The 27839-nt window shown below is 51.4% G+C and overlaps 1 protein-coding gene across 1 annotated transcript; it reads left to right on the top strand.

Moving 5' to 3' along the window:
• The first annotated feature begins 848 nt into the window (after nucleotides 1-848).
• CTSH (cathepsin H) lies at nucleotides 849-22593 on the top strand. The gene is made up of 12 exons (XM_068991137.1): nucleotides 849-971; nucleotides 5323-5354; nucleotides 6002-6107; nucleotides 7352-7422; nucleotides 8070-8174; nucleotides 10554-10640; nucleotides 11431-11486; nucleotides 13393-13474; nucleotides 14863-14931; nucleotides 19345-19451; nucleotides 21320-21445; nucleotides 22161-22593. Exons 1-12 carry the CDS (start codon nucleotides 881-883, stop codon nucleotides 22234-22236), a joined length of 1008 nt encoding a protein of 335 aa, XP_068847238.1. The 5' UTR covers nucleotides 849-880; the 3' UTR covers nucleotides 22237-22593.
• Nucleotides 22594-27839: the final 5246 nt, after the last annotated feature.

The raw sequence follows: 27839 nt of genomic DNA, 5'->3' as shown, positions 1-27839 counted from the left end.
GGAGCCTCAGTTTCCCCATCTGTAAAATGGAAGAGCAACAACCTGCCCCTTGGCAAGGTGATGATGTAAGAGAACAACTCGGCCCCACTGGGTGCTTGACAGGTTATTGCAGGCAGGTCTAACTGCCCTCTCCTCTCCCTTGAAGCAATCCCTGAGCACACTGCCTTAGTTGAAAATGTTCCCTGTTCTATTTATCTCACACCCGGACTCTTACACATCCTATTCTGTTTTGTTTTTTTTTTCTTAGATTTGCAAAATAGAGAAAATGGCCCTACAGCTGCTAATATGACTCTCTCGACGGAAAGACTAAACGTCCTTGGGGGAGGTGCTTGCAGGGATGGAACAACATCATAAAAACAGCGATCTAACTGCTCTAGTTTGAGTTCATCCCAAGTCTGAAGGGCCCATCAGGGTAAGGTGAATAATGAGGGTGGGAGATGGGAACCCTGGCGTGAGGAGAGGTCGGGAAATGGGGAATCTGGGCTGAGGACAGGCACCACCCTGGCCCATCCGGCCAGGTCTGGCAGATAAGCAGATGGGCAGGACCCCTGCAGACTGAGTGGTCCAACTCGCCTTTCCTTGCAGAGGAGAAGGGGAGTGATGTCCCCGGAGGAGAGGTGAAAGATGAGAAGAGGGTAAGAAGGAGGCGACTGAGACCGAGGGAAGTCGAAGGCCACCGTCTCTCAGTCGCAAGGGCTCCCCGGGTTGTTTTGCTCCCTCCACCTCTTCCCCCTCCTCCTCCCCCGCTTCCTCTCCTCCTCCCATCCCCCGCCCCGCCCGCCGCCCGGCCCCGCCCCTCCTGCTGTCCCGTGCACATTTTGGCAGCCTGCCCCGCAGCCCTCCAAGCCAGTGCGCCGGCCGAGCCGTCACAGCCGCCGCGATGTGGGCCGTCCTGCCGCTGCTCTGCGCGGGAGCCTGGCTCCTGGGCGCCCCCGCTTGCGGCGCCGCCGAACTGGCCGTGAACTCTTTAGGTACGGGGACTCCGGGGACGGGGACGGGGCGCTCCCGGAGAGGAGCCGGCAGGTCGGAGACTCTTGAGAACTTGGGCTGGTCCGGACTCCGCGCTTGGGAGGAGCCGGGCAGCGCACGTCACAGGCCCGAGGCCCTGGGGCTCTGCGGATCGGGACCGGAGTCCAGGAAGGGTAGCCTGTGTGATGGTGTGGGGTGTGGGCTAGAGAAGGGGGAGGTTTGGAGGGTGAGGGTCTTGCGGGACCCGAGGAGCGGATGGATAGGTGCCCGGGGGTCCCCCTTGCTCAGGGGCGCTGACAGGAAACGCCCCAGCGGCCCCTTCTGCTCTCCACCCCGTACCTGGAGACTCAGAGGATCCGGATCTCCCCCTGCCAGAGGCTAGCAGGAACTTCCCAGCCTTTTCTGGCAGCTCCCAGGAACTGGGCATAGGGAACGTCCCCAGGGGTGCCTTGAGAGCCTGTGAATGGGTTGGACCTGCCCTTTCAAGGAGTGACTGTGCGGAGCCATAGCAGATTTAGCCCCTGAAAACTGAGGCTGTTTGTTCCAAGGACCCAGGGTGTAAGGTCAAGCGCCAGGGCTCCCCTGTACGCCCCAAGGCTTCCACTCAGGAAGCTGAGTGGTCCAGCTTCCTGCTGCTCTTACCCTAGTTCTCTTGCTGCAAATCCAGCCACCTACCCAAGCTAAAGGCTCTCCCAAAGGTCCTCCTGCCTTGCCCCCTGCCCACCACCCTCAGCCTCAACCCACCGCCCACAGGCTCTGACCTCCCAAGACCACCTGCCTCCTCACCCTGAGGACAAAGAATTTTAGCCAAAGAGTAGCCTGGGGATAGGACAAAGATCCCTGAGGAGGAATCTTTTCCACTAGAATCTTGCCTCATTACTCCCGACCCAATGATACAAAGAAGCCCCCCAGTCTTGCAGACCTGGGACTACGCCCAGCTCAGCTCAGTCCCAACCTGAAGAAACCCAGCTGCTGGCAAGCCAGGGCCGTGTGGCCTGCGTCGGGGAGGAGGGCTGGTGCTGGAAGCCGTTCTTCCAGAGTAGGGTTTGGCATGCTTCTCCTGTGAATGGCCAGATAGTAAATACTTTAGGCTATTTGTGGACCACACAGTCTCCGTATCAGCTACTTAATTCTGTGCTGAAAGCAGCCAAAGGCGGTATGTAAATGAATGAGCCAGTTGTGCTCCCAGAAACTTTTATTTGGACACACTGAAGTTTGAATTCAGATGATTTTAAAGTGCTACACAATGTGGTTTTCAAAAAAAACATTTTTAAACATGAACATTCTTAGCTCGTGGGCCGTACAAAAACAAGTGGCAAGTCAGAGTTGCTAACCCCTGTTCTAGATAGTACCATGTGCTCCCCGAAACAGCACATAAAGAAAGGATGTGTGCTTTCTTCCAAAAGTCACAATGGACTGAAATGGGTCTGAGATTAGTGTGCAAGGGTCACCAGATGTCCTTCTGGTCCCACCCCAAGATCACCTCTGGCTTTTTCTCCCTCTGACCTCCAACGAATGAGAAGTAGTGCTGGATTTTCACGCCTGCTTGTAGCTTTTGAAACCTCTGCAGGCAAACATTGGTCAGTTATCCTAAACTCCATCTGCCTCAAGCCCTGGTCCTATGCTGAGATCTGTCTTCCTCTAAAGCCATCAGGCTTCCCTGGTGGCTCAGATGGTAAAGAGTCTGCTTGCTAATACAAGAGACCTGGATTTGATCCCCAGGTTGGGAAGATCCCCTGGAGAAGGGAATGGCAACCTACTCCAGTATTCTTGCCTGGGAAATCCATGGACACAGGAGCCTGGCAGGCTGCAGTGCATGGGGTCGCAAAGAGTCAGACACAACTGAGCAACTTTCACTTCACTTTTTCACTTCTGAAGCCATCAGCTATAATGGCTAACCAAGATTTGCAGTCCTCCAAGGGCAACCCACTCCAGCACTCTTGCCTGGAAAACCCCATGGACAGAGGAGCCTGGTGGGCTGCAGTCCATGGGGTCGCTAAGAGTCAGACACGACTGAGTGACTTCACTTTTCACTTTCATGCATTGGAGAAGGAAATGGCAACCCACTCCAGTATTCTTGCCTGGAGAATCCCAGGGATGGGGGAGCCTGGTGGGCTGCCATCTATGGGGTTGCATAGAGTCGGACACGACTAAAGCGACTTAGCAGCAGCAGCAGCAGCAAACCGCACGCAGGGGATATCCTGGAGAAATGTGCATTTCTTTCTCAGGAAAAATGGCTGTCACTTGGTTTCTGGAATAGATCTATGACCCACAAGGGGAGAGCTAAATTCCATACAACTGTGATCTTCCAGCTGCAGGATGTGGATTGGTGGCACACATGTGTGTGGTCAGTTGTGTCCAATTCTTTGTGACCCCATGGATGATAGCCCACCTGGCTCCTCTGTCCATGGGATTCTCCAGGCAAGAATACCGGAGTGGGCTGCCATTTCCTCCTCCAAGGGATCTTTCTGACCCAGGGATCAAGCCTGTGTCTCCTGCATTGGCAGACGGATTCTTTACCACTGCGCTACCTGGGAAGCCCGTGGACCAGTGGAGGAACACAGAAAAGTACCAAGTGATACCAGTACAGACAGTAAATCCATTTCCACACCCTTTACTTCCAAGGGTCCTAGAAACAATGTTTAGCAATAGAGTGCCATGTGATGTGGGGGTGTACAAAGGAGTATGAGGAATTGAGTGACTTTGCTCTAAAACTTGCCTTCTGTTCCCAGAAGCAATAAGCAATCCTGCTTATCTGAGCAGAATTTCTCAGCCCTTTCAAAGGGCTGAGACAAAGATCAGAATTAATGCTAACCCATTCAGAAAAACAGGTAATAATTACTCATGAATATATAAATCCATGAGGAGAGCATTAATTAAGTTTTATTTACCTCATTAAGAGATGCCTCTCCAATGCAAGTTTACTTTTTATGTTTAACAATTGCTTTTCATTAGGTATAATATATTTGACATGTTTTTAATCAGTTGGAGTCTTAATAATGATGATGACTTAATCCAGAATGAACTTCTATAATATCCAGAGGTATATGGGTCACCAGGAGTAACAGTAATTTAAATTTATACTTTCCATGCTTGTCATTGCATAAAAGGATACTAGAGCAATGAAGTATAAACAGATACTCCCTGGGACTTCCATTGTGGTCTAGTGGTTAAGACTCTGCACTTCCAATGCAGGTGGCATGGGTTTGATCCCTGGTCAAGGAACTAGGTCCTACATGCCCTGCAATGTGGCCCCCCAAAATAAATTAAACAGATGCTCCCTTAGGATAAAATTCTGTGAGATGTGGTTGGAGATGGGGGTTCAAGGAGAAAAAGAAACTATATGAACTATTCAGCTCTTATAGAAGGGCTTGTTCATGTTATTGATGGTGGGTATCACATCGTGATGGTATATGGAATTCTTTGGCTAGCATCCTTTGAAGATGATGGAACAGTCGTATTTTTAAATGTCATTAATTGCAATAAACTGGTGTACATCCTTTGCAGCTATTTAAATTTGAAATGCAGTTTTACATTTTAAAATGTACAAGGGTGGATATAGTAAGAGTCTACAAACAACTAGGCAGCCCGTTTTTGTAAATAAAGTTTTATTGAAACAGTCACACCCCTTCATTTTCACATGCGAGGGTAGAGTTGAGTAGTTGTAACAGACTGTAGAGATTGCAAAGTCTAGGATATTTTTCATCTGTCCCTTTTTTAAAAATTGCTGACACAGGGTATATAAGGGTTTTTAAAGTATTTATTTGTGTTATCATGAATAACAAGCTCTCTGTTAAATTCAATACTTTTTTTTAAATTTTATGTATTTATTTTTGGCCTCTCCATGCAGCATATGGGGTTAGTTCCCCAATCAGGGATCAAACCCCCTGCACTGGAACTACAGTGTTAACCACTGGATCAATAGGGAAGTCCTGGCATTTAGGTTTTTAAATTAACTTCTTAAAATATGACACAGAAGAGAACACAAATCATTAAATATGCATTTCAGTGAATTTTCATCATCTAAGCATACTCGTGAAACTGGCACCCAGATGAAGCCACAGAACATTACCAGCACCCCAGAAGCCCCCTTTGACTCCACACTAAGTATTACCATTATCCTGATTTTTAATACTATAGGTTAATGGCATGTACTTTTTCAAAATTAATTTGGAGCACAAAAGCAGTAAGAATTTAGTTCCTTTTCAAATTCTGTATTGTATACCACCATTTTTGGTGCTTTAAGTTTAACCCAGTTTATTAAAATCCAAATCAGTTCTCTTGTGCCCCACTTGGCTATAGACATGACCACAAGGCACCCAGACTTAATTTTTTTTTTTTTCCTTTTTGCAGAGAAGTTTCACTTTCAGTCATGGATGGTGCAGGTCAGTGTCCAACTTCTTCTTTCTGAAGTTTCTCACTTCACTGTTTCCTGTTATTAGAACAAACTGTCCTAGATTTGAGACGATGAATGAGGAATTTCCAGCCCCTTTCCCCTGTGTCTTTCCCACAAGGGGACGAGTCAAACACTGCAAAAAGATTTCGTTAAGTGAGTTCCTTCCAAACAGTGGTCTGGTCCCCAGTGGTGAAGTTGGCTAGCAGCCTTGGAAACCTTCAGATTCATTTACATTTTTTGTATTCAAATCACATTGTGTAACTGGCTACAAAATCAATTGAAAAACACTGGTGTGCATATTTTTGAAAAATGTTGATTTCTGCCATGAACTTGACCTAGTGCCAGTTGTAGCATCTAGGGCTGACCTAAACGTGACAGGCCTTCTCTGTCTCTTGACTGACTCTACGGCAGCTGCATAGCCTTCGTTCCGGCCACAGGCCCCTGGAGGCAGAGGGGTTCCTATATAAGCTTCCCCATGCTCTGCAGAGACCCAGGGCAGTATCCCACCTCTAAATACAGTTTTGGCCTGAGAATCATGGCAGGAAGAAAACCTCCATTCCTCCTCTTAGAAGACAAAACCGTTACCCTCTGGGGAGCAGCGTCCTGTTTCCGTGACTTATTGCTAATGTGTTTCAGCATCAAAAGAAATACAGCTCAGAGGAGTACCACCACAGGCTGCAGGTGTTTGCCAGCAACTTGAGGGAGATCAACGCCCACAACGCCAGGAACCACACATTTAAAAGTACGTGGGGACACCTTGCCTCCAGGCTGCTCATCCCTGGGAGAAGGGAGCAGCTCAGATCTGGAATGATTACAGGGTCCACTGGGCTTGGGAGCGGGGCAGGGGGAGAGCAGCCACCAAGTCTCTGAAGCTAGGCTGGGCCAACCTCACATTCCAGCTCTGCTATTGTTCTCTGAGATTCAAGGGGTTGTAACTTTAGGGTGTCCCTCCGAAGGGTTGTGGTGTTCCTGCCTTCTGAGGGTCCAGCCCAGATGCTGAGCCCCTGGGCTGCCGAGGGGAGCAGTGCTTCTGGACTCACGAGCAGCTCCTTAGGACATCTGCCTTCAGTCTGGGTTCATTTCACTAGAAACACTCGCTACATACACTGAGGACTCAGAAGTGACGGCACTGTCGACTAAGTGAGTAACATGGGCAGAAGCGTGAAGTGGAAGGAAACCTCAGCTTGACCCTTATTTCTGCCCAATATTGGCTGTGTCAACCCTGGGGGGCATTGACAGCTCTGAAGTTTCACTTGACTGTCAAGTGGAGATCATAACGCTCCCCCCGCCAGACTATGAAGACTGAAGGAGGTAACAGGTGGCAGGCACTTGGCGCAGGTGTGGTGGTTCTGTACCCGGACGTCCACCAAACCTACTAACGGGGCATCTAAAAAATGAGTGCCCAGGCGCACTACGTCCGCATCTCTGGGGTGCAGCCCAGACACTGGTACTGTTGCAAAGTTCCCCAGGGAATTTCGAAGCACAGTCAGGGTGACCTTGGTGTAGTAAATTATAGTTGACCCTTGAACAGTGTGGGGCCAGAGGCACCAACTGTCTGCACAGTTGAGAATCTGAGTATAGCTGATTGTCTGCCCTCCATGTATGCATTTCCTCCATATGTGTACTGTCTCTGTATCCACGGTTCTGCATCCCGTGATTACACCAACCCGGGATCATGTTGCACTGTAGTATTCACTATTGGAAAAAAATCCACATGTAAGTGGATCTGCCCAGTTCAAACCACGTTGTTCAAAGGTCAACTATACCTCAGTAAAAAATAAATTTAAAATTTTGTTTTGAAACAGTTCAACTGTGTCCATTCCGTTTAAAAATTCAAAGCAGCGAAGTTGAGGGCCTGTAAATAGGACCCGAGGGAATGTGAGATTTCATTATTTTTTCTGTTTCTTTATTAGTGATCTCCTGAACACCTCTGTTTTGTTTTGTTTTTTGTTTGACTGTTTCCTCTTCTGCCTTCTCTTTTTTCAGTGGGACTGAATCAATTTTCAGACATGAGCTTTGCTGAATTAAAACGCAAGTATCTTTGGTCAGAGCCTCAGGTGGGTATTATTCACTGGGACCAAATCTGAGTCTTTTCTGTTTGGCTTTTTTTTTTCCCGCTGCGCTGGGTCTTTGTTTGCTGACAGGACTGTCTTAAGTTGCAGTGAGTGGGCTGAGTGGGTGCTGCTCTCTGGCTGTGGTTCACAGCCTTCTCCTTGCAGTGGCTTCTCTTGTTGCAGGCTCTAAGGTACGCGGGCTTCAGTAGTTGTGGCACTTGGGCTTAGTTGCTCCAGAGCATGTGGGATCTTCCTGGAACAGGGATCAAACCTGGGTTCCCTGCATTGGCAGGCAGATTCTTGACCACTGGATCACCAGAGAAGTCCCAGCAAATAATATTTTAGCATAAGTAATATCCAAAGTATTCCATGGGATGTACACTACAACCTTTTCATCATTGATCTAAAATTCAACTTTAACTGGGTGAACTGTATTTTTGTTTGCTAAATCTGCCCTCCCTGTCCTAACTGCCCCAACCTGAGCCCCCCAAAGGACCTGTCATTTAGCATTTGGAACTAATAGAGTACAATAGGATGGTTCAGACAACCATAATCTTTCTCATTCTCCTGTGGTGACTATTTTAATTACATACTTTTCCATCAGAAATGCGGGTTTTTTCCCCTGAAAAACTTGTAATTTGTCATTTCAGAATTGCTCAGCCACCAAAAGTAACTACCTTCGAGGTACTGGTCCCTACCCACCCTCCATGGACTGGCGCAAAAAAGGAAATTTTGTCACACCAGTGAAAAATCAGGTATGCATGATGGTCCCCAGTTTTTCCTCCAAAACAGCAACATTCTCAGACAGTATGCTAGGAAGAAAAACTCAAGCGAATCCCAAAACACAAAGAGTAATACCCCCAACTCCATTCATTATTTTTCCAGCTGCCTTCCTCCAAAAGGCCAGAAGGTCATTGTTTTTATGGATGTAGTTCCTCTCTGGGCTGAAGTGTACCCCTTCCCTCCTGCCCCACTGCCCTGTCTAAAGCTCCCCGCTGGCCCTAGGTCTCTCCTACAGTCACCCTAAACATCCGTGCCCTTCTGTAACTGGATACAGGACCCCATTCCTACACGTCTTTTCTTCCTGTCCTCCATCTACTCCACAAGGCACCAGGCCCAGCCCCTCCCTGGCCCTCTGCCTCCCTCAAGGGAGCTGCAAGTGGTCAAGGAACGCAGCTTTGCAGACGTGCTCTGAAGAGCACCTCCTGCAGAACACTGCGTGCCAGGCAAGAAAGGTGGTGGCAGGTCCCTGCACTGAGGGCTAAGGACGAGTGGCTGGCTGGAGGGCCCCACACACTGCTGGGAGCCTGGGCCCTGCTGTCCCCGGAAGCGACAGTGCAGTGGCCATCTTCAGAAGCATCCCCACCCCTTGCTCCCAGGAAACACAGGGTGAAGGTTCCCCTCCTGGTAGCACTTGGCTTTCCACTGAAACTCGCCATGAGAAACATTTTCTCCTTTTCCTGAAATCCACATGACGCAGCCATGATGCCCCCAGGCTCACTGGATTCCCAGAGCCCGCCTAGTGAACTAGACCGTTCAGCCAGAACCCAGAAGCCAAAACGAGCCTCCGCTCCAGCAGAGGGGTAGGGTGAAGTCAGTCCCCTCCCCTAAGACCCCAAGGTGGCTTTTAACCATCTGAGAATCCCAGAACAGTTCAAAGCCCAACAAGTATTCAATGTGGAAGCCTGAACCCCCCCACCCTCTGGGCAAGGAAGAAGCAGAGGTCTGCCAAGGATGTTCTGGGTCCTCTTGTTAGCTAGCTATCAGGCAGGAGAGAGACCCCTGAGCAGAGGGGCCGGAACAAGGTGGTCACCCCTGTGGGTGTATATGGGCTCTCACTATAGCCACCATATGGTTACAGGTCTGACGACAGGATCTGACATTAGCTCAGCAGCCTCAAGGGCTGAAGGTGCAAAGCAAGCAGGTCTCTGCTCAAGGCCTGCTCTGTCTCTTTCCTCAGTGGCCAAGCCCACCTCCTTGACCAGAGATACTCTGATCAGGCCCTCCCCTCCCGCTGCCAAGGGGAGGATTTGAGAAGAAGAGACTGGGGATGGGGGGAGGGTGAAGGCTCTTTCCAGGAGACAAGTGAGGAGGAGTAGACAAGAACAGTGAGGAAAGGATCTGAGGAGACGTTTCAGAAGTAGTCTGTGGACGGTTGAGCCAACGAAGGGTGGAAGAGAGACAACGATGGGGATGAGAGAAAGATGCTAACAGCAGCTGGTGTTGCTGAACCCGTGGGGTAACTGCATGACTGGCAGGATCTTATCTGTGCTTCTGACAGTTCTGTGGGGCAAGCATGGTGGTTCCTGTTTTACAAGTGATGAGACTGGGGGATGAGGAGACACCCCTTGCCCAGCTCACATGGTGGGTGGAGGCAGGACTGTGATCTGAAGTGGGCAGGCAGGCTCCAGCACCCGACACCTGGCCTCAGTGAGGTGTCAGGAGACTGGTCAGTGGCCGTGATCATGGTAGAGGACGGGGAGATGGATGGCTGGGGCAGGACACCCAGGGTCTATGGTGTCTGGGGTGTATACAGGTGGGGTCCTCTGGGAGGCAGGTAGTCTGGGTCTGGGCAGAGGTCAGGGCTGAAGTGGGGTCTGGGAAGTTGTTAGTTTGACAGGACTGTGGGTGATATTGGAGGGGGAAAGGTGAGAGAGAAGGTTCTGGAAATAGGACTTTGGTGAGTCCTTCTGTTGAGAGCAGTAGGAAGAAAAGAAGCCAGCAGGAGATTCAGAAGTAGAGGGACTTCCCAGGCAGTCCAGTGGTTAAGACTCAACTTCATGGGTCGATGCCTGCTTGGGGAATTAAGATCCCCTGTGCCTCGTGGTGCAGCAAGGAAAGAAAAAAAGTAGAAGGACATGTAGAACAGCACAGAATGGAGTCGGGAGGAACTCCAGCCCTTGCAGGACAGTGGGGGTTGGTCAGCGAGGGGCCAGATGGGGAGTGCACAGCTGCTGCTGCCCCTTTTTTACAAGCCTCAGTCTTCTCATCTGTAACATGGGGAGAAGGATGCCAGCCACTTGGGGCTTGTGAGGATCAGCACGGACAGATGTGAGTTGGGGCTTGGTCCAGTGAGGTTCTCAGGAGCCTGAGGGGCCCAGGTTCTGACTCCGCTTCTCCACTCTGGCCTCCAGGGCAGCTGCGGCAGTTGCTGGACCTTCTCCACCACCGGGGCCCTGGAGTCTGCTGTCGCTATAGCAACAGGGAAGTTGCCCTTCCTGGTGAGTGACCAGCCACGAGGCGGGGTGGGATGTGGGGTAGCGTGGGGTCAGGGTCTCCTCCTGCAGGGGTCACAGCTTGGCTCCGAGCCCTGACTTGGTGGGGCAGGCCAGGCCTTCAGGCTTCTTCAGGGCATTAGAAGACAGTGGCCATGTCAGCTGGACTTTGTGTCCCAGTCTCATGGATATTTGGCATGCAAACCTTCCCTGACGGTTTGGAAGGACTGAGGCTCATTCCTGAGTGGGTCTGGGTGTTCCTCGGTCTGGGAACCCAGGGCCTTCAGGGAGCAGAGCCTGCCTGGGAGGCAGTCCTGTAGGAGCTGCACCCCCTCCCAGGCTGGTCGTCTTCCTGCAGGGGAGAGCAGGGACCTGTGTATTCACCCCCAGAGCCCCCAGAGCAAGGGGTGACTGTCGGACCACGGCATCCTGCATAGGGAAGCGGGGGAAGAGAGGGCTAAACTGGCAAGGGCCACCAGGGCCCAGAAGTAGGGAAGGCCTGTCCCCTCCCTCCCACATGCCACCATGGGGGCCCACCTACGTGCACCCTTCCAGCCCCTCCTCACCCTCCCACATGGGAGGCTTGGCTGCCAGGTCATCACTGAGCTCTTCCCCAAAAGGTGCTGGCTCTGGGCTGGCCGCTTGGACACAGAGATGGACCTTGCCCTGGGGAAGTATAACCTGATCCTCCTGACCCAGAGCTGGTGGGGCCACAGGTGTGGTCGGCTCAGGGGCTCCTGAGCTGGGGGCTCTCCCGGTGAACACCTAGCTCACCAGGTATGTGTTCCTTCTCCAGGCTGAGCAGCAGCTGGTGGACTGCGCCCAGAACTTTAACAACCATGGCTGCCAAGGGTACGTCCCAGACCGGGGTAGGGAGACCTGGAGCCCCTTCTCATTTCCCGGGGTTACTTCTGTTGGGTCTAGGATGGGCTGAGACTCTGTCCTGGGTGGGAGCAAAATTGGCCCCACTTAAAGAGGAGGATGGTCACCCCACATACCCGAGGTCCATCAGCTGGAGTGGGCAGACCTATAAGCCAGGCCCAGGCCTGTCTGCTCCCAGAATCTGTCCTCTTTCCCTGTTGTCACCTGGCTGTCACCCCTCAGCACATTTGGCCTCATCCACCACCCAGGCCTCTGGGTGAGTGGCCAAAAGAATTCACAGAATGAGAAGCACATTGTCCTGCAGAAGCAAGATCCACACACAGGTGTCTGGTCGGCTGTCTGCGAATTCTCTAGGGCAGCAGTCCCCAGCCTTTTTGGCACCAGGAGCTGGTTTCATGGAAGACGATTTTCCCATGGATTGGGGGTGTGGGGGGCGGGCGGAGATGGAGTGGGGATGGTTTCAGGATGATTCAAGTACAGTACATTTATTGTGCTTTTATTTCTAATCTAATGTTGATGATGACAGGAGGTACTGGTCTGTGGCCGAGAGACTGGGGTCCCCTACTCTAAAGCTTTGGCTGCCCCAGCTCGGCAGGCTGTGTGAAGGAGCTTTTCTATAGATGAGGTGCCACATTCAGGCGGAAACACTGTATTTTGCCGGGCCTGCTCTCCTGGCCCATTTATTTGTTTATTGAGGTCTAGTTGAACTACAGTGTTGTGTTAATTACTGCCGTACAGCAAAGTGACTCAGTTATACACATCATTGTTGTTCAGTCGGTAAGTCGTGTCCGACTCTTTGCAACCCCATAGTTATACACATATTAAAAAGCAGAGACATCACTTTGCTGACAAACGTCCGTATAGCCAAAGCTATAGTTTTCCAGTAGTCATGTACCAATGTGAGAGTGGGACCATAAAGAAGGCTTAGCACCAAAGAATTGATGCCTTTGAACTGTGGTGCTGGGAAAGACTCTTGAGAGTTCCTTGGACAGCAAGGCAATCAAAGCAGTCAATCCTAAAGGAAATCAACCCAAAATACTCATTGGAAGGACTGATGCTAAAGCTGAAACTCCAATACTCTAGCCACCTGATGCGAAGAGCTGATTCATTGGAAAAAAACACTGATGCTGGAAAAAACGGAAGGCAGGAGGAGAAGAGGGCAGCAGAGGATGAGATGGTTGGATAGCATCATTGACTCAATGGACATGAGTTTGAACAAACTCCGAGAAATAGTGAAGGACAGGGTAGCCTAGCATGCTGCAATCCATGGGGTCAGAGTCAAATATGACTTAGCGACTGAACAGCGACAGTTATATACACATATATACATTCTTTTTCATATTCTTTTCCATTATGGTTTATCACAGGATATTGAATATAGTTCCCTGTGTTATACAGTAGGACCTTGTTGTTTATCCATCCTAGATATACCAGTTTGCATCTGCTAACCCCAAACTCCCAGTCTGTCTACCTACCTCCTGGCCTATTCTTCAAACAGGTTGTTAGGGATTGACTCATGGTTCCCAGTGTCTCCAGCCCTCATCTCCTCCTCACGTGCAGTGCTCTAAGACCTTTCCTGTGTACACAGGTATAAAGCCAGGCCCCTTGTGTTCCCCCAGAGCACGCTCCCACCCTTACCTCCCGCCCCTTCCCAGCGGCCCAGCCCTCTCCCGGGCGAGTCCTGCTTCAGCGGCAGCCAGCACAGGAGTCTCCTGCAGGGAACCACGCTCAGGCTTGTCCTAGGACTCAGGGTTGAAGTCACTACCACAGCCCCACAGCCCCGCCAGGGCAGACGTCTGGCATGCCCCAGCCTCCGCAGGCCCTACCTCTATCGGGGCCGGTCCCAGGTGGGCACAGCTGTGTGTGCTTCTTGCAGGGGTCTCCCCAGCCAGGCCTTCGAGTACATCCGGTACAACAAGGGCATCATGGGTGAAGACACCTACCCCTACAGGGGCCAGGTAACTCGGGCAGCCTGGGCTCCGTCTTCTTGGTCTGCAGGGCCCCCCAGAGCCCCCTATCTCTTTTCTCCCTGCCTGGGCTCCATCTTCTTGGTCGCAGGGCACCCCTGGGCTCCCCCCATCTTTGTGCTCCCCTCCTGGGCTCCATCTTCTCAGCCTGCAGGGCCCCCATTTCTGTTCTTCTCCCAGCCTCAGGACACACCCCTCCCCTGCACCCTCTTGAGGACTCCTACTCCCTCCTGAATTCTGTGTTGTCTCTTCATGTTCACTCTTTGGCCTCCTCTGTTTGTCTGAGCCCCAGTGCTCAGCTGTCCTGGGGCCTCTACGCCCTGTCCATGGCAGCACCGTCTCTGCTCACGGCCTGGCCCGCACCTCCTGCCGAGGGTGCACCAGAATGCCATCTGTGGCTTCTACACTCCGTGTCCATGCAGACAGTGCTCCTGGGCCCAGGGCGTCCCCTGCTCTCACCTCAGCCCCACCTGTGCACGGCTGGGCACCCTGACTTTCCCCCAAACCCAGGACTCTCCTCCAGTGTTGCCCCTCCCAGCCATGGGAGGCACCACCTTTCCCAAAAACCTCTTGGCTACTTGTGTCCCTTTCTCAGGGCAATCCCCCTGCCCAGACCCTCCCCCTACAGAGACCTTCTTGCTTCTGCTCCTTGGTCTGTCCTGTGTCCCTTCCCCCACTCAGCCCTTGGTCCCCCTTCATCCTGGATCTCTGAGGGTGGTCTGTCCTGGGCCACCCTCCCCCAGGGGCTGCCAGAGTGGCCTCTCAGACCAAGCTCTGAGTACACTCAGTTCAGAACTCTTCAGAGGCTCCCCAGGGCTTGCAAGATAAACTTCAGACTCTCTGGCCTGCCTTCCAAGTCCCTCTGCCCGAATCTGTCTGCCCAGTCTTGTCTTTGACTTAACTCTCCCCTTGGAAACCTTCCGCTCCTGCCCAACCGCTTGCTGCTTCCTAAACTTCAGGTCCTGTGTTGTCATCTTGACTGTCTCTCCATCTCAGAGGGGCTTGCTCTTCCCTGCACGTGTCCTGCCTCTTGTTGGTCATCTTCCCTGGACTGAGACTGGCCCTCCCTCCCCTGCCATGCAGGCTCTTACCGGGTTCCTTTTCTCAGCAAGCCTCCTTGGACTGGGTCAGGCCCCATCCTCGTGCTCCCACCAGGGGCTACTTGAGCCCACCTCTGCCAAAGCCAGCATGGTCTCCTCCCACTGAACTGTAACATCCTCAGGGACAAGGATGCCTCTGATTCTCTCCTAAGTGATCCCCCTCACCCAAGTCCTGGTACCTGTAGCTTTTGCTTTATCAATGTTATCAAATTGCACGGGGTGGCGAGGGCAGGGTAAGCATCCCCAACCTGTATCCCATGACCTTTGCCCCCTGAACAGGATGGCGACTGCAAGTACCAGCCCAGTAAGGCCATTGCTTTTGTCAAGGATGTAGCCAACATCACACTGGTGAGTACCAACCCTTCTCTGCAATGGGGAACACGTTTTGATCAGGAGGCAGCCTCCACTGCCATCGGATGGCCAAGGGTTATGGCATGGCAGCCTTTCTGGGCAGCACATCCCTTTGACTGAAAAGGTTTTGATTATTAATGAATGTCAGTCACCATGATGGCAGCAGGGTGTAAGATGGAAGGGATAGAGCAGGGGTCAGCGGTCAGGTGCTCTGGTCCTGGCCCAAGTCTGCACAAGTGTTCATTCTTTCTTGTTTTTAATTTTTGGCTGCACTGGGTCTTCATTGCTGCACACTGGCTTTCTCTAGTTGCAGTGTGTGGGATTCTCGTTGCAGTGGCTTCTCTTATTGCAGAGCATGGGCTTCAGCAGTTGCAACATGTGGGCTCAGCAGTTGTGGTGCTCGGGCTTAGTTTTAGTTGCTCCATGGCACTGGGACCATGGATTGAACTTGTATCCCCTGTGTTAGAAGGCGGATTCTTAACTACTGGATGACCAAGGAAGTCCCAATATTAAACACTTTAAATTACAGTAACGCAAAGATTACTTTGCTTAACAGTGAAATGATACACATGAATCTGTGGCTATGAGTTTGGTTCACTTTTTTTTTTCAAATTCATTTGTTTGGCTGCGCTGCATCTTCATTGCTCTGCGCGGGCTTTCTCCAGTTTCAGCGAGGGGGGCTACTCTTCGTTGTGGTGCACGGGCTCTTCATTGCAGTGGCTTCTCTCGGTGTGGAGCACAGGCTCTAGGTGCGTGAGCGTCAGTAGTTGCGGCACACAAACTCAGTAGTTGTGGTGCGTTGGGCTTAATTGCTCCATCGCATGTGGTATCTTCCTGAACCAGAGATTGAACCCATGTCCCCTGCACTGGCAGGTAGATTAACCACTGGGCCACTAGGGAAGTCCCAACAGTTCAGTTCAGTCGCTCAGTCATGTATGACTCTACGACCCCATGGACTACAGCACACCAGGCTTCCCTGTCCATCACCAACTCCTGGAGCTTGCTTAAACTCACATCCTTCGAATCAATGATGCCATCCAGCCATCTCATCCTGTTGTCCCCTTCTCCTCCTGCCCTCAATCTTTCCCAGCATCAGGGTCTTTGCTAGTGAGTCAATTCTTCACATCAGGTGGCCAAAGTATTGGAGTTTCAGCCTCAGCATCAGTCCTTCCAATGGATATTTAGAGTTGATTTCCTTTAGGATTGACTGGTTTGATCTCCTTGCAGTCCAAGGGACTCTCAAGAGGCTTCTCCAACACCACAGTTCAAAAGCATCAATTCTTCAGCGATCAGCTTTCTTTATAGTCCAACTCTCACATCCCTACATGACTACTGGAAAAACCACAGCTTTGACTAGATGGACCTTTGTTGACAAATTAATGTCTCTGGTTTTGAATATGCTGTCCAAATTGGTCATAGCTTTTTTTCCAAAGAGCAAGTGTCTTTTAATTTCATGGCTGTAGTCACCATCTGTGGTGACTTTGGAGTCCAAGAAAATAAAACCTGTCACTTGTTTCCACTGTTTCCCCATCTATTTGCCATGAAGTGATGGGACCAGATGCAATGAGCTTCACTTTCTGAATGTTGAGTTTTAAGCCAGCTTTTTCAGTCTCCTCTTTCACTTTTATCAAGATGCTCTTTAGTTCCTCTTTGCTTTCTGCCATAAGGAGTGTACTAACCACTTAACTTGTGTTATCTCCTTTAAACTCAAGACAATCTTAGGAGATTTTGCCTTCATTATTGCCTTCATTTTATAGATGAAGAAAGGTTCAGAGTGGTTAAGTAACCTGATCAGGGCTGCAGAACTAGAAGTGTAAGCTGGATTGAAACAGAGATCATGGCATTCCAGAACCTTTAATTGGGATGTTTCTGACTATGATACATTTATCTTGAGAAAACAGCCGGTTTCTCTTAGACACACTCACCAGGGGCTGACCCACTCTGGCCCATTTGCCTGGAGAAATATCAATAACCTCAGATATGCAGATGACACCACCCTTATGGCAGAAAGTGAAGAGGAACTAAAAAGCCTCTTGATGAAAGTGAAACTAAAGAGTGAAAAAGTTGGCTTAAAGCTCAACATTCAGAAAACGAAGATCATGGGATCCGGTCCTATCACTTCATGGGAAATAGATGGGGAAACAGTGTCAGACTTTATTTTGGGGGGGCTCCAAAATCACTGCAGATGGTGATTGCAGCCATGAAATTAAAAGACGCTTACTCCTTGGAAGAAAAGTTATGATCAACCTAGATAGTATATTCAAAAGCAGAGACATTACTTTGCCGACTAAGGTCCATCTAGTCAAGGCTATGGTTTTTCCTGTGGTCATGTATGGATGTGAGAGTTGGACTGTGAAGAAGGCTGAGCGCCGAAGAATTGATGCTTTTGAAGTGTGGTGTTGGAGAAGCCTCTTGAGAGTCCCTTGGACTGCAAGGAGATCCAACCAATCCATTCTGAAGGAGATCAGCCCTGGGATTTCTTTGGAAGGAATGATGCTAAAGCTGAAACTCCAGTACTTTGGCCACCTCATGCAAAGAGTTGACTCATTGGAAAAGACTCTGATGCTGGGAGGGATTGGGGGCAGGAGGAGAAGGGGACGACAGAGGATGAGATGCCTGGATGGCATCATGGACTCGATGGACGTGAGTGTGAGTAAACTCCGGGAGTTGGTGATGGACAGGGAGGCCTGGCGTGCTGCGATTTATGGGGTCGCAAAGAGTCGGACATGACTGAGCGACTGAACTGAAGAGGTGCACTGGGGGTCAATCCAATCCCTTTTGCCTGGTGCCCAAGAGAAACTTGTCTGTGACACGTGCAGGCCCTGACGAGCAGGCCAGCATGGGCATCCAGCCCTCCTTGGCCGTGGGAATGGCCAGCCCCATGACACCCACCACCTCTTGGTGGGCAGGCCTTCCTGGTCTCACCGGCCCTGACAAGGCCTTTGCTGAGCACAGGGAAGGAAGCAGCTTGCTTTCCAGGCAGTCATTTGCCCTTTGCAGCCAGGTCTCTGCCCCTTCTCCAGGGAGAGAGGACTGAGGAAGGCTGGTGCCCTGACCTCTTCAGCCTGCCCCTCCTTCAGCAGAGCTCTGGCCTCAGCTCTTCCTTGCTTCAACTCCCCAAGGTCTCTAGCCAAGGGAATGGCCTCCTCAGCTCATGGTAACCCAGTGATTCCCAGCACAGATGCTTTAAGAAATCCTCCTGCCTTGGACCCACCCCAGAAATGCTAACATTATTGTCTGGGGTGCAGCTTGGCCATTGGGATTTTTTTAAAAGCCCCCCAGGTAATTCTAGGGGCTTCCCAGATAGTGCAGTGGTGAAGAATTCCCCTGCCAGTGCGGGAGACTCGGTTTCGATCCTTGGGTTGGGAAGATCCCCTGGAGGAGGAGGAAATGGTTACCCACACCAGCATGGGTTACAGTCCATGGGGTCGCACAGAGTCCGACACGACTGAGACAGCACAAGCACAGCTGGTTCCAGCCGCTGCTGTCTGCAGCTCCATTTCAAAGCTGCAGCCCCTAGGAAGCCCTGGACTTCCTCCCACTGCCCCACCCCGACCCCAAGCTGACGGGGCTGAGTCCTTCTCAGGCACACAGTCCTTTGCCAGGTCTTGTCTCTACCACCATCTGAGCCTTGTCTGCTCACGGACTTCTAACCCCGGTGTTCTACCAAAAACAATGAAAGCTCCTTAGACTAGATTTGTGGGTGCAGGGGTCCTGGGGATGGGAACAGGGGAGTCCCACTCACCTCTGCACCCCCGGGAGACCCTGCCTCACGGGAGGGCCGTGGCATGTGGTTGTGAGTGAGAGTGTGAATGAGTCTCCACTGCACCCTGGGCTCAAAACCAAAGGGTGCAGATTCTCTTGGAGCAAAGCAGGGGAGGCCCAGCAAGGTCCAGGGAGGTCATAGGGGAGCCAGGGTTTTGGGGAAGGGGCCGTAAGCAAATAGAAAACACAAAGGATCCTGGCCATTCACTCACAAGAGGGCTGTGCTGTGCTTAATCACTGTCGTGTCTGACTCTTTGCAAGCATATGGGCTATAGCCCACCAGGCTCCTCTGTCCATGGGATTTTCCAGACGAGAGTACTGGTGTGGGTTGCCAATTCCTCCTCCAGGGAATCTTCCCAACTCAGATCAAACCCATGTCTCTTTCATCCCCTGCATTGGCAGGCAGGTTTTTTACCACTGCACCACCTGGCAGGGGACCCCACACCAGCCCCCAGCGTCCAGGGCAGGCTCTGCTTACAAGGAAGGGAAGTTCCCCTTTGGTGGCAGCTTTTTGGTCTAAAACACCTTTCTCTTCCCTCCTCTGTGCCTCTGTTACCTACTTTGGAACAAAGGGCCACATTTCTCGCATGGGGTGGGGAAGTGGCAGAGGCCAGCGTGTCCACGTGTCCGCCCCTCTGTCCACAGAACGACGAGGAGGCAATGGTAGAGGCCGTGGCCCTATACAACCCCGTGAGCTTCGCCTTTGAGGTGACTGCTGACTTTATGATGTACAGAAAGGGCATCTACTCCAGGTGAGCAGGACCCCAGCATCCTCAGGGGAGGAGGGGCAGGTGGGCTCCCCATGGCCGGGCCCGGGTCTCACTCCGGGTCTGACCATTTCTCCACCCATGCCACGTTTGCTGGCCTGTTACATCACCCTGCAGCCCTGAGGGTCAGGATCCCCAGTCCCCGAGTTGGGGAGGAGGAGAAGAGTCACACAGCAGGTCAGGGGCCCCTGTTTGAGCCCAGAGCTCCCCCTCGCTCAGCAGAAGAGCTGCCTCTGGTGGTGAACACCCGTGTTCAAAGCTGTGAAGATATGAAACAGGGAAGGGAAAACAGCTGCTCCCAGATGCCAGAATCCCGTGCTGAAGGGTCATCGAGTTCTCTGGCATGGGCTTCCTCTCATTCATTCCTCTTGCCTATTTTACAATGAGAGTGAGTGCAGCCACTTCTGGTCGCTGCCCAGCATCTCCTCAATGGCCTCGATTGCAGTCTGGCCAGCCCTAAATGCGAGCGTGTTCCAGGACTTTCTCCTCTGCCCTCTTCTCCCATATGTCTTGAACTCCACGGCCAACTGTTTGCTGACTCTCCAGGCCCGCTTCTGCCAGCAGGCCTCTTGAGCAGTAGACCCTGAGAGGCAAGGGCCTCCCCACCACATGAAGCTGGATGGCCCGCAGGGACCTCAGATCCTGCCTGTCTCCTCCCCGTTATCAGATGCTGCCCCATGATTGCTGCTCAGAAACATGTCCTCTCCTCACCATCGCCTCCTTACTGCTTTGTTCCTGTGCCCTGACTAATGGTCCATCCTCCACCTGGAGCCAGTCAGCTTCTGAACACCCTTCTCACCACACCACTTCTGCACACACACACACACACACCCCATTGTCCCACGTCTTAGCTTGGCTTGGGGAGCCTCTATCATCTGTCCTTCTTTCTCCAAGTTCAAATCCCATCAAAGCCACCCACATCCTCCTTGTTCCACCCTGCTCCTCTGCCCATGGAATTTCCCAGGGAAGAATACCAGAGCGGGGTGCCATTTTCTACTCCACTGAGCACCCACCTTCCCAGGGAAGCCTTCCTTGCCCCCACACCCTGCCCATTCTGTTCCCACTTGGTCGGGTCCACTTCCCTTGGGCTCTTGTCAGCCCCCTAGTTGTCACTGTATAGAACCAGCCTCTTTGCCTGCCTGCTTCCTGCCAAAGGGAGCTTCCTAAATCCAGGAGCACAGCTGGGCATGCTGCTGGTATCCCACACCTTGCCCCAGGCCTGACACGTGCCAACAGCTCAGTTACACATCGGTTGAATGATCGCACGGCCACTGCAGCTCGTCCACTTGAAATTCTCAGAATTTCCTCATGAGAACTAGTTCACAGTCTTAAATGAGAAGCCTATATAATTGCCCTAAATACAGGGTAATCGTGAAAATTAAATACAGTGGCACCAAAGCAGTGTCATGTGAAGCTCTAGCCGGACAGTGCTGCCCTCAGAAGGCGCAGTCGGGGGCTGCTCCTTCCTTGTAATGTGAGCAGTATGGGAAAGCATCAGGTGTCAGGGCCCAGCCAGCTCCATGCTACGTCTCACTCCTTTGGGTCAACAGAACCCAAGGGGCTGAAGAGAACACTTCTCCTGCCCTGTGACTACACCAACGTTAACTCACCACCTTCAGTGCCTCCCAGTCCCCGCTCTGGAAAACATTGCTCTAAATCACTTGCTGGGTGTGACTGAATCATGTTATCCTTTCATCCTTTTTTTGGCCACGTGGCATGTGGGATCTTAGGTTCCCGATCAGCGATCAAACCCACACCCCTTGCGTTGGAAGCACAGCATCTCAACCACTGGACTACCAGAGAAATCCCACCCTTTCCATATTTTCAAGCCTTTATTTATTTTCCTTTTCCAGTACTTCCTGTCATAAGACTCCGGATAAAGTAAACCATGCGGTGCTGGCTGTTGGGTACGGAGAAGAGAAAGGGATACCCTACTGGATCGTGAAGAACTCTTGGGGTCCCCACTGGGGAATGAAGGGGTAAGCAGCTTCTAGGTCCCGAATGCTGAGGGAGGCGTGATTGCCCAGGTCTGGGGGGCCCTCGGTGGGAGGGAGGGTGTGTGTCTCCTCTGCCTCAATGTGGCTTCCGAGAAGGGGCTGCTCAACTGAGCCTGAGCCCAGGCCAGAAAGGGGAATTTGAGGATGTAACCTTCACACCCCTCAAGAACCCTCCAGCAGCCCCTCTCTCATCTCAGACCCCAGATTATAATGACTGTGTATCCAGGCACAGGAGTCCGTTTGGTTCAGTGGGTTCTGTGACCACCGCTAGGAGACAGTCCACAACACAGGGCCCAGCTGGGATTCAGCCATGTCTGGGAGGCCCTGAGGGAGAGAAACCAAAGGAACAAGTTTACGGATGGTGGACAGCCCCTCCTTCTAGAAGGGGCTGCAGTCAGGTGGCCTGGGGACATATCTTAATGTGACTTTGTGTCTCTCCAAGTCTCAGACTTGATGTCCTCATCTGAGGAGGGGTCCCCAACATGAGGCCAACTAGGCAAGACTGAGAAGGGGGCCCTCAGGAGATTCTGGAGAGAAGTGAAGCAGGGACAGAATAATGGGAGAGAGTTCATGTGGTGGCCAAGTCGGAGGTTTCCTGGAGACCAGTAAACCCAGTGCTACTCTTTTGTGAATAAATGGGAGGGCCTAGCCCCTGGAGTCAGATCTTGGCCAGGGCTCAGCCCCTCCCTCTGCCCAGGTACTTCCTCATCGAGCGCGGGAAGAACATGTGCGGCCTTGCGGCCTGTGCCTCCTTCCCTATCCCCCTGGTGTGAGCCCCGGCGGCAATGACAGGTCAGTGGAGAAAGCGAGGACCAGGCAGTCGGGGGCCCAAGATCCTGCCCTGGAGGACATGTTGGGAGACCACCCCTAACCCGTGGGCCTGCACTTTGTACCTCACCCCCACACCAAGCCTGGAAACCCAGAAAAAACTGGGAGGTGAATCCCATGGAGCAACAAGCCTGCCCACGTCTTCTGCTGCAGAGGTCACCACCAGCCGCGTGCCTCACACATGGTTTCTCACTGATCAACCCCTTGTGGACAAGGAATATTCTTTCTTCCCAGAAGGGCTGCACTTCACATTGGGGAGAAGCTCCACTGTCTCTTCTGTGGTCTTTAATAAACCTGCAGTGGGCACCTCCTGAGCCAGGTCTGTGCTGTGGGCTGGGGTCTAGGTCTGTCTCCAGGCCGTCTCCTAAGCGGGAGGCACCCAGGGGTGGCTGGCTCTCTGGCTGGAAGGATGGCATGCAAGGGTGCTGGTGCAGCTGTCTCCCAGGTGGAGGACCCTGGATGAAAGAGCAGATTTTGCTTGATGTTTTGAGCATGTGGGGAGGGAGGAGGAAATACACCAGGCTCTGGCAGAGAGTGACATCAACCCACAGCATCGGTTAGGAAGCCTTACTCTCCACGTGGCTTACCCATGCTCAGCTTCCTGCTCCCGGCTCACCTGCCCTACCCCTTGGGATGGCCCCTATGTCTCCCTTACCAGCCCCTTCCCCTGACCCTCCTGCCACATCCACCATCCCAATGTGTAGCTGTGGAGCCTCTGGCCCCTGGGGAGCAGGGTCTGCAGCATGAGTTGGTGCTGTTTTTCCTACAGGTCACACTTTCCTAATGAGAAAAGCTTTCCAGACTTCCCTGGCAGTTCAGTGGTTAAGACTGCACTCCCATTGCAGGGTCATGGGTTCAAACCCTGGTGGGGGAACAAAGATCCCACATGCTGCCTGGAGAGCAAAAAAAAAAAAAAAAAAAAAAACTTTCATGTCATTTACAGCAGCTGTATTCATAATTACCCAAATGTCAAAATAACCACATTCATCATCTGACAGAAATGAAGAAAATGTGGTCTATGCGTATGACAGAATGTTGTTCAGACATAAAAGGGAAGGAAGTTCTGATATAGGCTACCACAGGGATAAACTTCAGAAACACTACAGTGTGTCAGTGAAAGACCACAGGTTGTGTGATTCCATTCACCCACGATGTCCAAAGCTGGAAAATCCACAGAATCAGAAGGCAGACTGGTGACTGCCGACAGCTGGGGAGGAGGAAGACGGAGACACTGCTTATGGGTCTGGGCTTGCTTTTGGGGGCCTTGAAAATATTCTGCAGTTATCGACAGTGGTGGCTTGCACAACCCAGTGAATATACTTAAATGCACTGAGTTTTATACTTTTACAGGGTGAATTTTATGGAATGTAAATTATTTTTTTTTTTTTGGCTGCACCAAGTGGAATGTGGGATCTTAGTTCCCCAACCAGGGATTAAACCAGTGCCCCCTGCAGTGGAAGTGCAGAGTTCTAACCACTGGACCACCAAGGAAGTCCCTGAATTGTTCCTTAAGAAAAGCCTGTCTAGGGTTGTGTGTTGGTGGGATTTCCACAGGCGGCTACCCATGTAGCTAGGCACTGGCTCTGCACCCAAGAAACCAGGCCCTTCAGAGATAAGAGTTCTGCGCTGAGCTGAATGGGTTTTTTTAATGAGGAACAGTGAAGGCATTCCATGTAAAGGGCAGAAGATGTCAAGGGCTCAGTAGGGGCAGAGAGCACGGCGGCACAGCTGTGTGGAGGCCTGTATATGGCAGGAGTCAAGTCTGGGAGGTAAGAGGAGGGAAACACACCAGTGAATCTGGAAAACCCGGACAGTGACAGGCTCCTGTACGCCCTCCTGTACCCGAGTCCCTGAGGTTTTACTGGAAGGATACTTACCTTCACCCACGGCCCCTCCCCAGGACCATGTGACCTAGGCCTGTGAATGACAGGCTTCACCCTCCCAGCCATGGTGACTGGTCCAGGGAGCCGCACAGGGCTCAAGATGGGTGAGTCAGAAGCAGTGAACGTGGGATTTTGTGGAAAGCATCAAAAAGGCTCTTCTGGTGATCACTTTGTATCATATAAAAATATTACAGCAGCCTGCTGTACATCTGGAACTAACACAGTGTTGGTCTAATACAGGTCGATTACACTTCAAGTTAAAAAACAAGAGGGTTTAGAAGTGGATTCTTCCGTAGAGCCGCCAGAATGAATGCAGCCTGCTGAAAACTGATTTTAGTTTCAGTGAGAGTGATCTCCCAAACTGTCAATAATGAATGTGTGTGTGTGTGGTGCTTTAAGCCAAAAAAGGAGGGCAGGGCAGAGTGGGGCTTCTTCCCTGGGTGACCAAGTTACTAAGATATAACTTACAGCTTCCTGTTTGGCCACTCTGCTGAAATGTGAAAATGCCAAAATTGAAAATGAAGCCAAAATAGAGGAAAGCAGAGTCAAGAGATGAAGCATTCCAGAGAACACAGTTTAAGCATCTGAATCAATGCCTGAAGCCTTTCCACAGAGTTCTCAGTTACATAAGCCAATGAACTCTGAGCTAGTTCTGAGTTACAACTATCATTTCCAACTAAAACCACCCTGATGAATGCAGTAGGCTATGTTCAGACAAATATGTCTGTGTGTACTCAAGACCTAGAAACGTCAAGACAAGTGAACTGCGGAACACCAGGGCCCACGCTTTCCACCATCAACATTAAGTAAACAAGGCCTCTCCCTCTAAGAACAGGTCTGTTGGTGCGTGAGATGACTCAGGTGGCATTTGTAGGAGCCAGTGTCACATCTGGCCCTTAGTGCTCAGAAGAGCGTTATCTCTGCTCAAGCGTGCAAGTCAGGTCTGGGAGCTACATTCAGAACCAAGTCACCTTTTCACCTCTGAAGATAGCCAAGAACCACCCCGCCAGGTCTCACATCCAACTACTGTGAAGGTTCCACCTGTGCACATCAGTGCCTCGTAATTAAGCACCTGCTGCACACCAGGCTCCATGCTGGGGCTTCAGTCACCCAACTCCACTCAGTTCCTCCCTCCTTGGCAGACAAGCCTTTCGTAAACTCTCCTCCAATTACCCCTCGAGTGGCCCTTTTCTCGTGCAGGGATGCTGGCTGGTATTAATACAAGGGGGTATCTGAAGGGTAGCACCATTTACTTTCTATGATTCTTGGTATAGAGAATTTGAGTCTAAGCTAGAGACAGAGAACGGATGTTCACTATTACAGGAGAATCCCTTGGCTGTGACTATCTGAGATTAAGAGCAGCAAGCTATTCCAGGTGGGGAAAGGGGTTTACTGTGTGAGGTTCCACAGACACTGTGAGGTTCAGCCAAGACTGCCACTCTCTGGATTCCAGGGGGCAGGGTGGACCAGTCTGCACAGGAAACCAGAGGATGAAATTGGGGACAGCCATGGGGGTAGTCTGGGATGGGCCTGAAGCAGGCACATGGCAGGAAAGACCCTGAAGGGGACACCGCTCTGCCCCCGCAGAAGGGCAGAGACCCTGATGGCTGGCCCAGATAAGAATCAAAAGGTTCAAGGGAAGAGCTGACAGAAGCCTGCAAGGATCCTGGCAGATGTCCTGCTCCAGGGAAGGAAGGCTGAACAGTGACAGCCACGGGGAGCAGTTCCAGGGCCCAAAGCGGGGTGCCCCGCAGCCTATGCATGTGTCCCAAGCGCAGGCAGGCCAACGGACTTTCGTCAGCGACACTGTGATCACCACAATTAGTGTGGTGTCCCAGTCCAGCTTGGGAAAAACTGACCTTTGGAATTCTCTTGAAATTTAGGGGATGGGTGATCAAAGAGGAAGGCACTGATGTAAGATTCATCACTTACGGACATAAAGGCATGAGCATCACTGGAAAAGTAAAAATGAGAGCATGTCCCAAGCTGGTGACACAGGTCCAACCAGGAACCTCTGATTGGACCAGACCAACCCGCCCCAAGGGGCATCTTTGTGTCTCCAGCTCTGGCACCAGGAAAGGTAGGATGATCTGGTCCCTGAATAAAAGCACAGAGTAGTCTCCTACCTGTGCACATGGTGGCAAGCATGTGGTCTTTCCTGTGTATGTTCACCAAAGGGGTGGGATGGGGTGGGGATATCAATGCCACCATAATGTGACCACTGCCAGACCCACTAGACAAGTGCAGATCAGAGCTACAGCTCAGCTCATGGATAACTTCATGCTAGAGGACATCAGATGAAGGACACACCAAGCCCTCAGGTTTGTCTAACCTCCATCACTCCCAAACCCAACACTCTGAGGCCCACCTCCACCCCAACCCCTCCCAGGGGCAGGAGACATCCCCCCAGGCTCGGCTGCCCTCCAGTCTGCCCCAAGGCTGCGTGACAAAGCACATCCATCTGTTCTGAGACCATCCACCCATCTTCCTTCTTCCTCATTTTCGATTCCTACTTTTCTATTTATTCTCAACATTTAAGTGTTGCAACATGAATAAAGCAATACTTAAGACTATTTCAGTTTGGTTTTTTTGCACCTTTCCCAAACCAGATTCTCCTGAGGGTGCTGGGACCAGCCCAGCCTGGCAAGCCCCTCTGCATGGCCTCTGACAACTGGCTTATCGAGACCACAGGACAGCAGGGCCCCTCGGCGCTCATCTGTCCCCTTGGCCCTGGCCCCAGTGAAACTCAAGACGTGTCTGTCTGTACACAGGAAAAGATACAGGAGGACCTGCACCACGTGGCTAACAGCATTTAACTTGGAATGATTGTGAAGAAGAATCAAAACCGTTAATCTGGGTCAACTTTCCTTCAACAAGGCACATACATCTTTGTAACTAAAATCCTGGGGCTGTTAATTACATCCCTCTCCAATTCCAGTGTTGAGCTAAGAAATACGCAAAGGCATTGTAGGGACTAAGATACAGTATCTACTTTATTGCTAGATCTCACAGCGAAGGGGGCACTTTACCCACCTGCCTTCCCCCCAGGCTGCACTACAAACGCAGGCGTGCAGGTCAGGGCACATGGTGGACTTCAGAGCTACCTGAGCATGATGGAGGGGTTTAGGAGAGGGCCGGAGCCAGCTGGAATCATGACCTTCTTGCCACTTTGGACAAATCAAGACAAATATGAAAGACATGATCATGTGTCACAGGGGAGTAAGGGGTGAGGGAGGCACAGTTCTCCTTCCCAAAACTGCCCAAGTGGATCATACCAGTTGGCAACACCTCTTAGTATTCTATGGATAAAGCTTCCCCTTAGAATTGTATTTGTGTTTTTTCTCCAAAGCTGTTTAGGAAGTCTACATGACCTATGTATCTGTCCCTTCCTGTGAGCCACCTGAAGAGGTCCTGCTCCACTCTCCTTATTCTGAGGGTTTGCCAGAGAAATAGAGAAGGGAGGCTCCCCAATACTCTTCACTCCACATGAGCCATTTAAAACCCTCTTGAAAATAAATAAAACCCTCTCAAGTTCAACCAATTAGTTTAGTATGTGGCTCCTAGATCAGTGTGAACTTGATCTGGCCTACCTTTTTCAAAAGTTAACAGTGCCCTATTTCTGGACAGAGAATATTGTTAACCCTCTCCATCTCCTCCCCTCCAAT

This window comes from Capricornis sumatraensis, chromosome 19, assembly GCF_032405125.1.
Source record: "Capricornis sumatraensis isolate serow.1 chromosome 19, serow.2, whole genome shotgun sequence".
NCBI lineage: Eukaryota > Metazoa > Chordata > Mammalia > Artiodactyla > Bovidae > Capricornis > Capricornis sumatraensis.
Note: the sequence above shows the minus strand (reverse complement) of the source record. Positions and strands in the feature narration are given on the sequence as shown.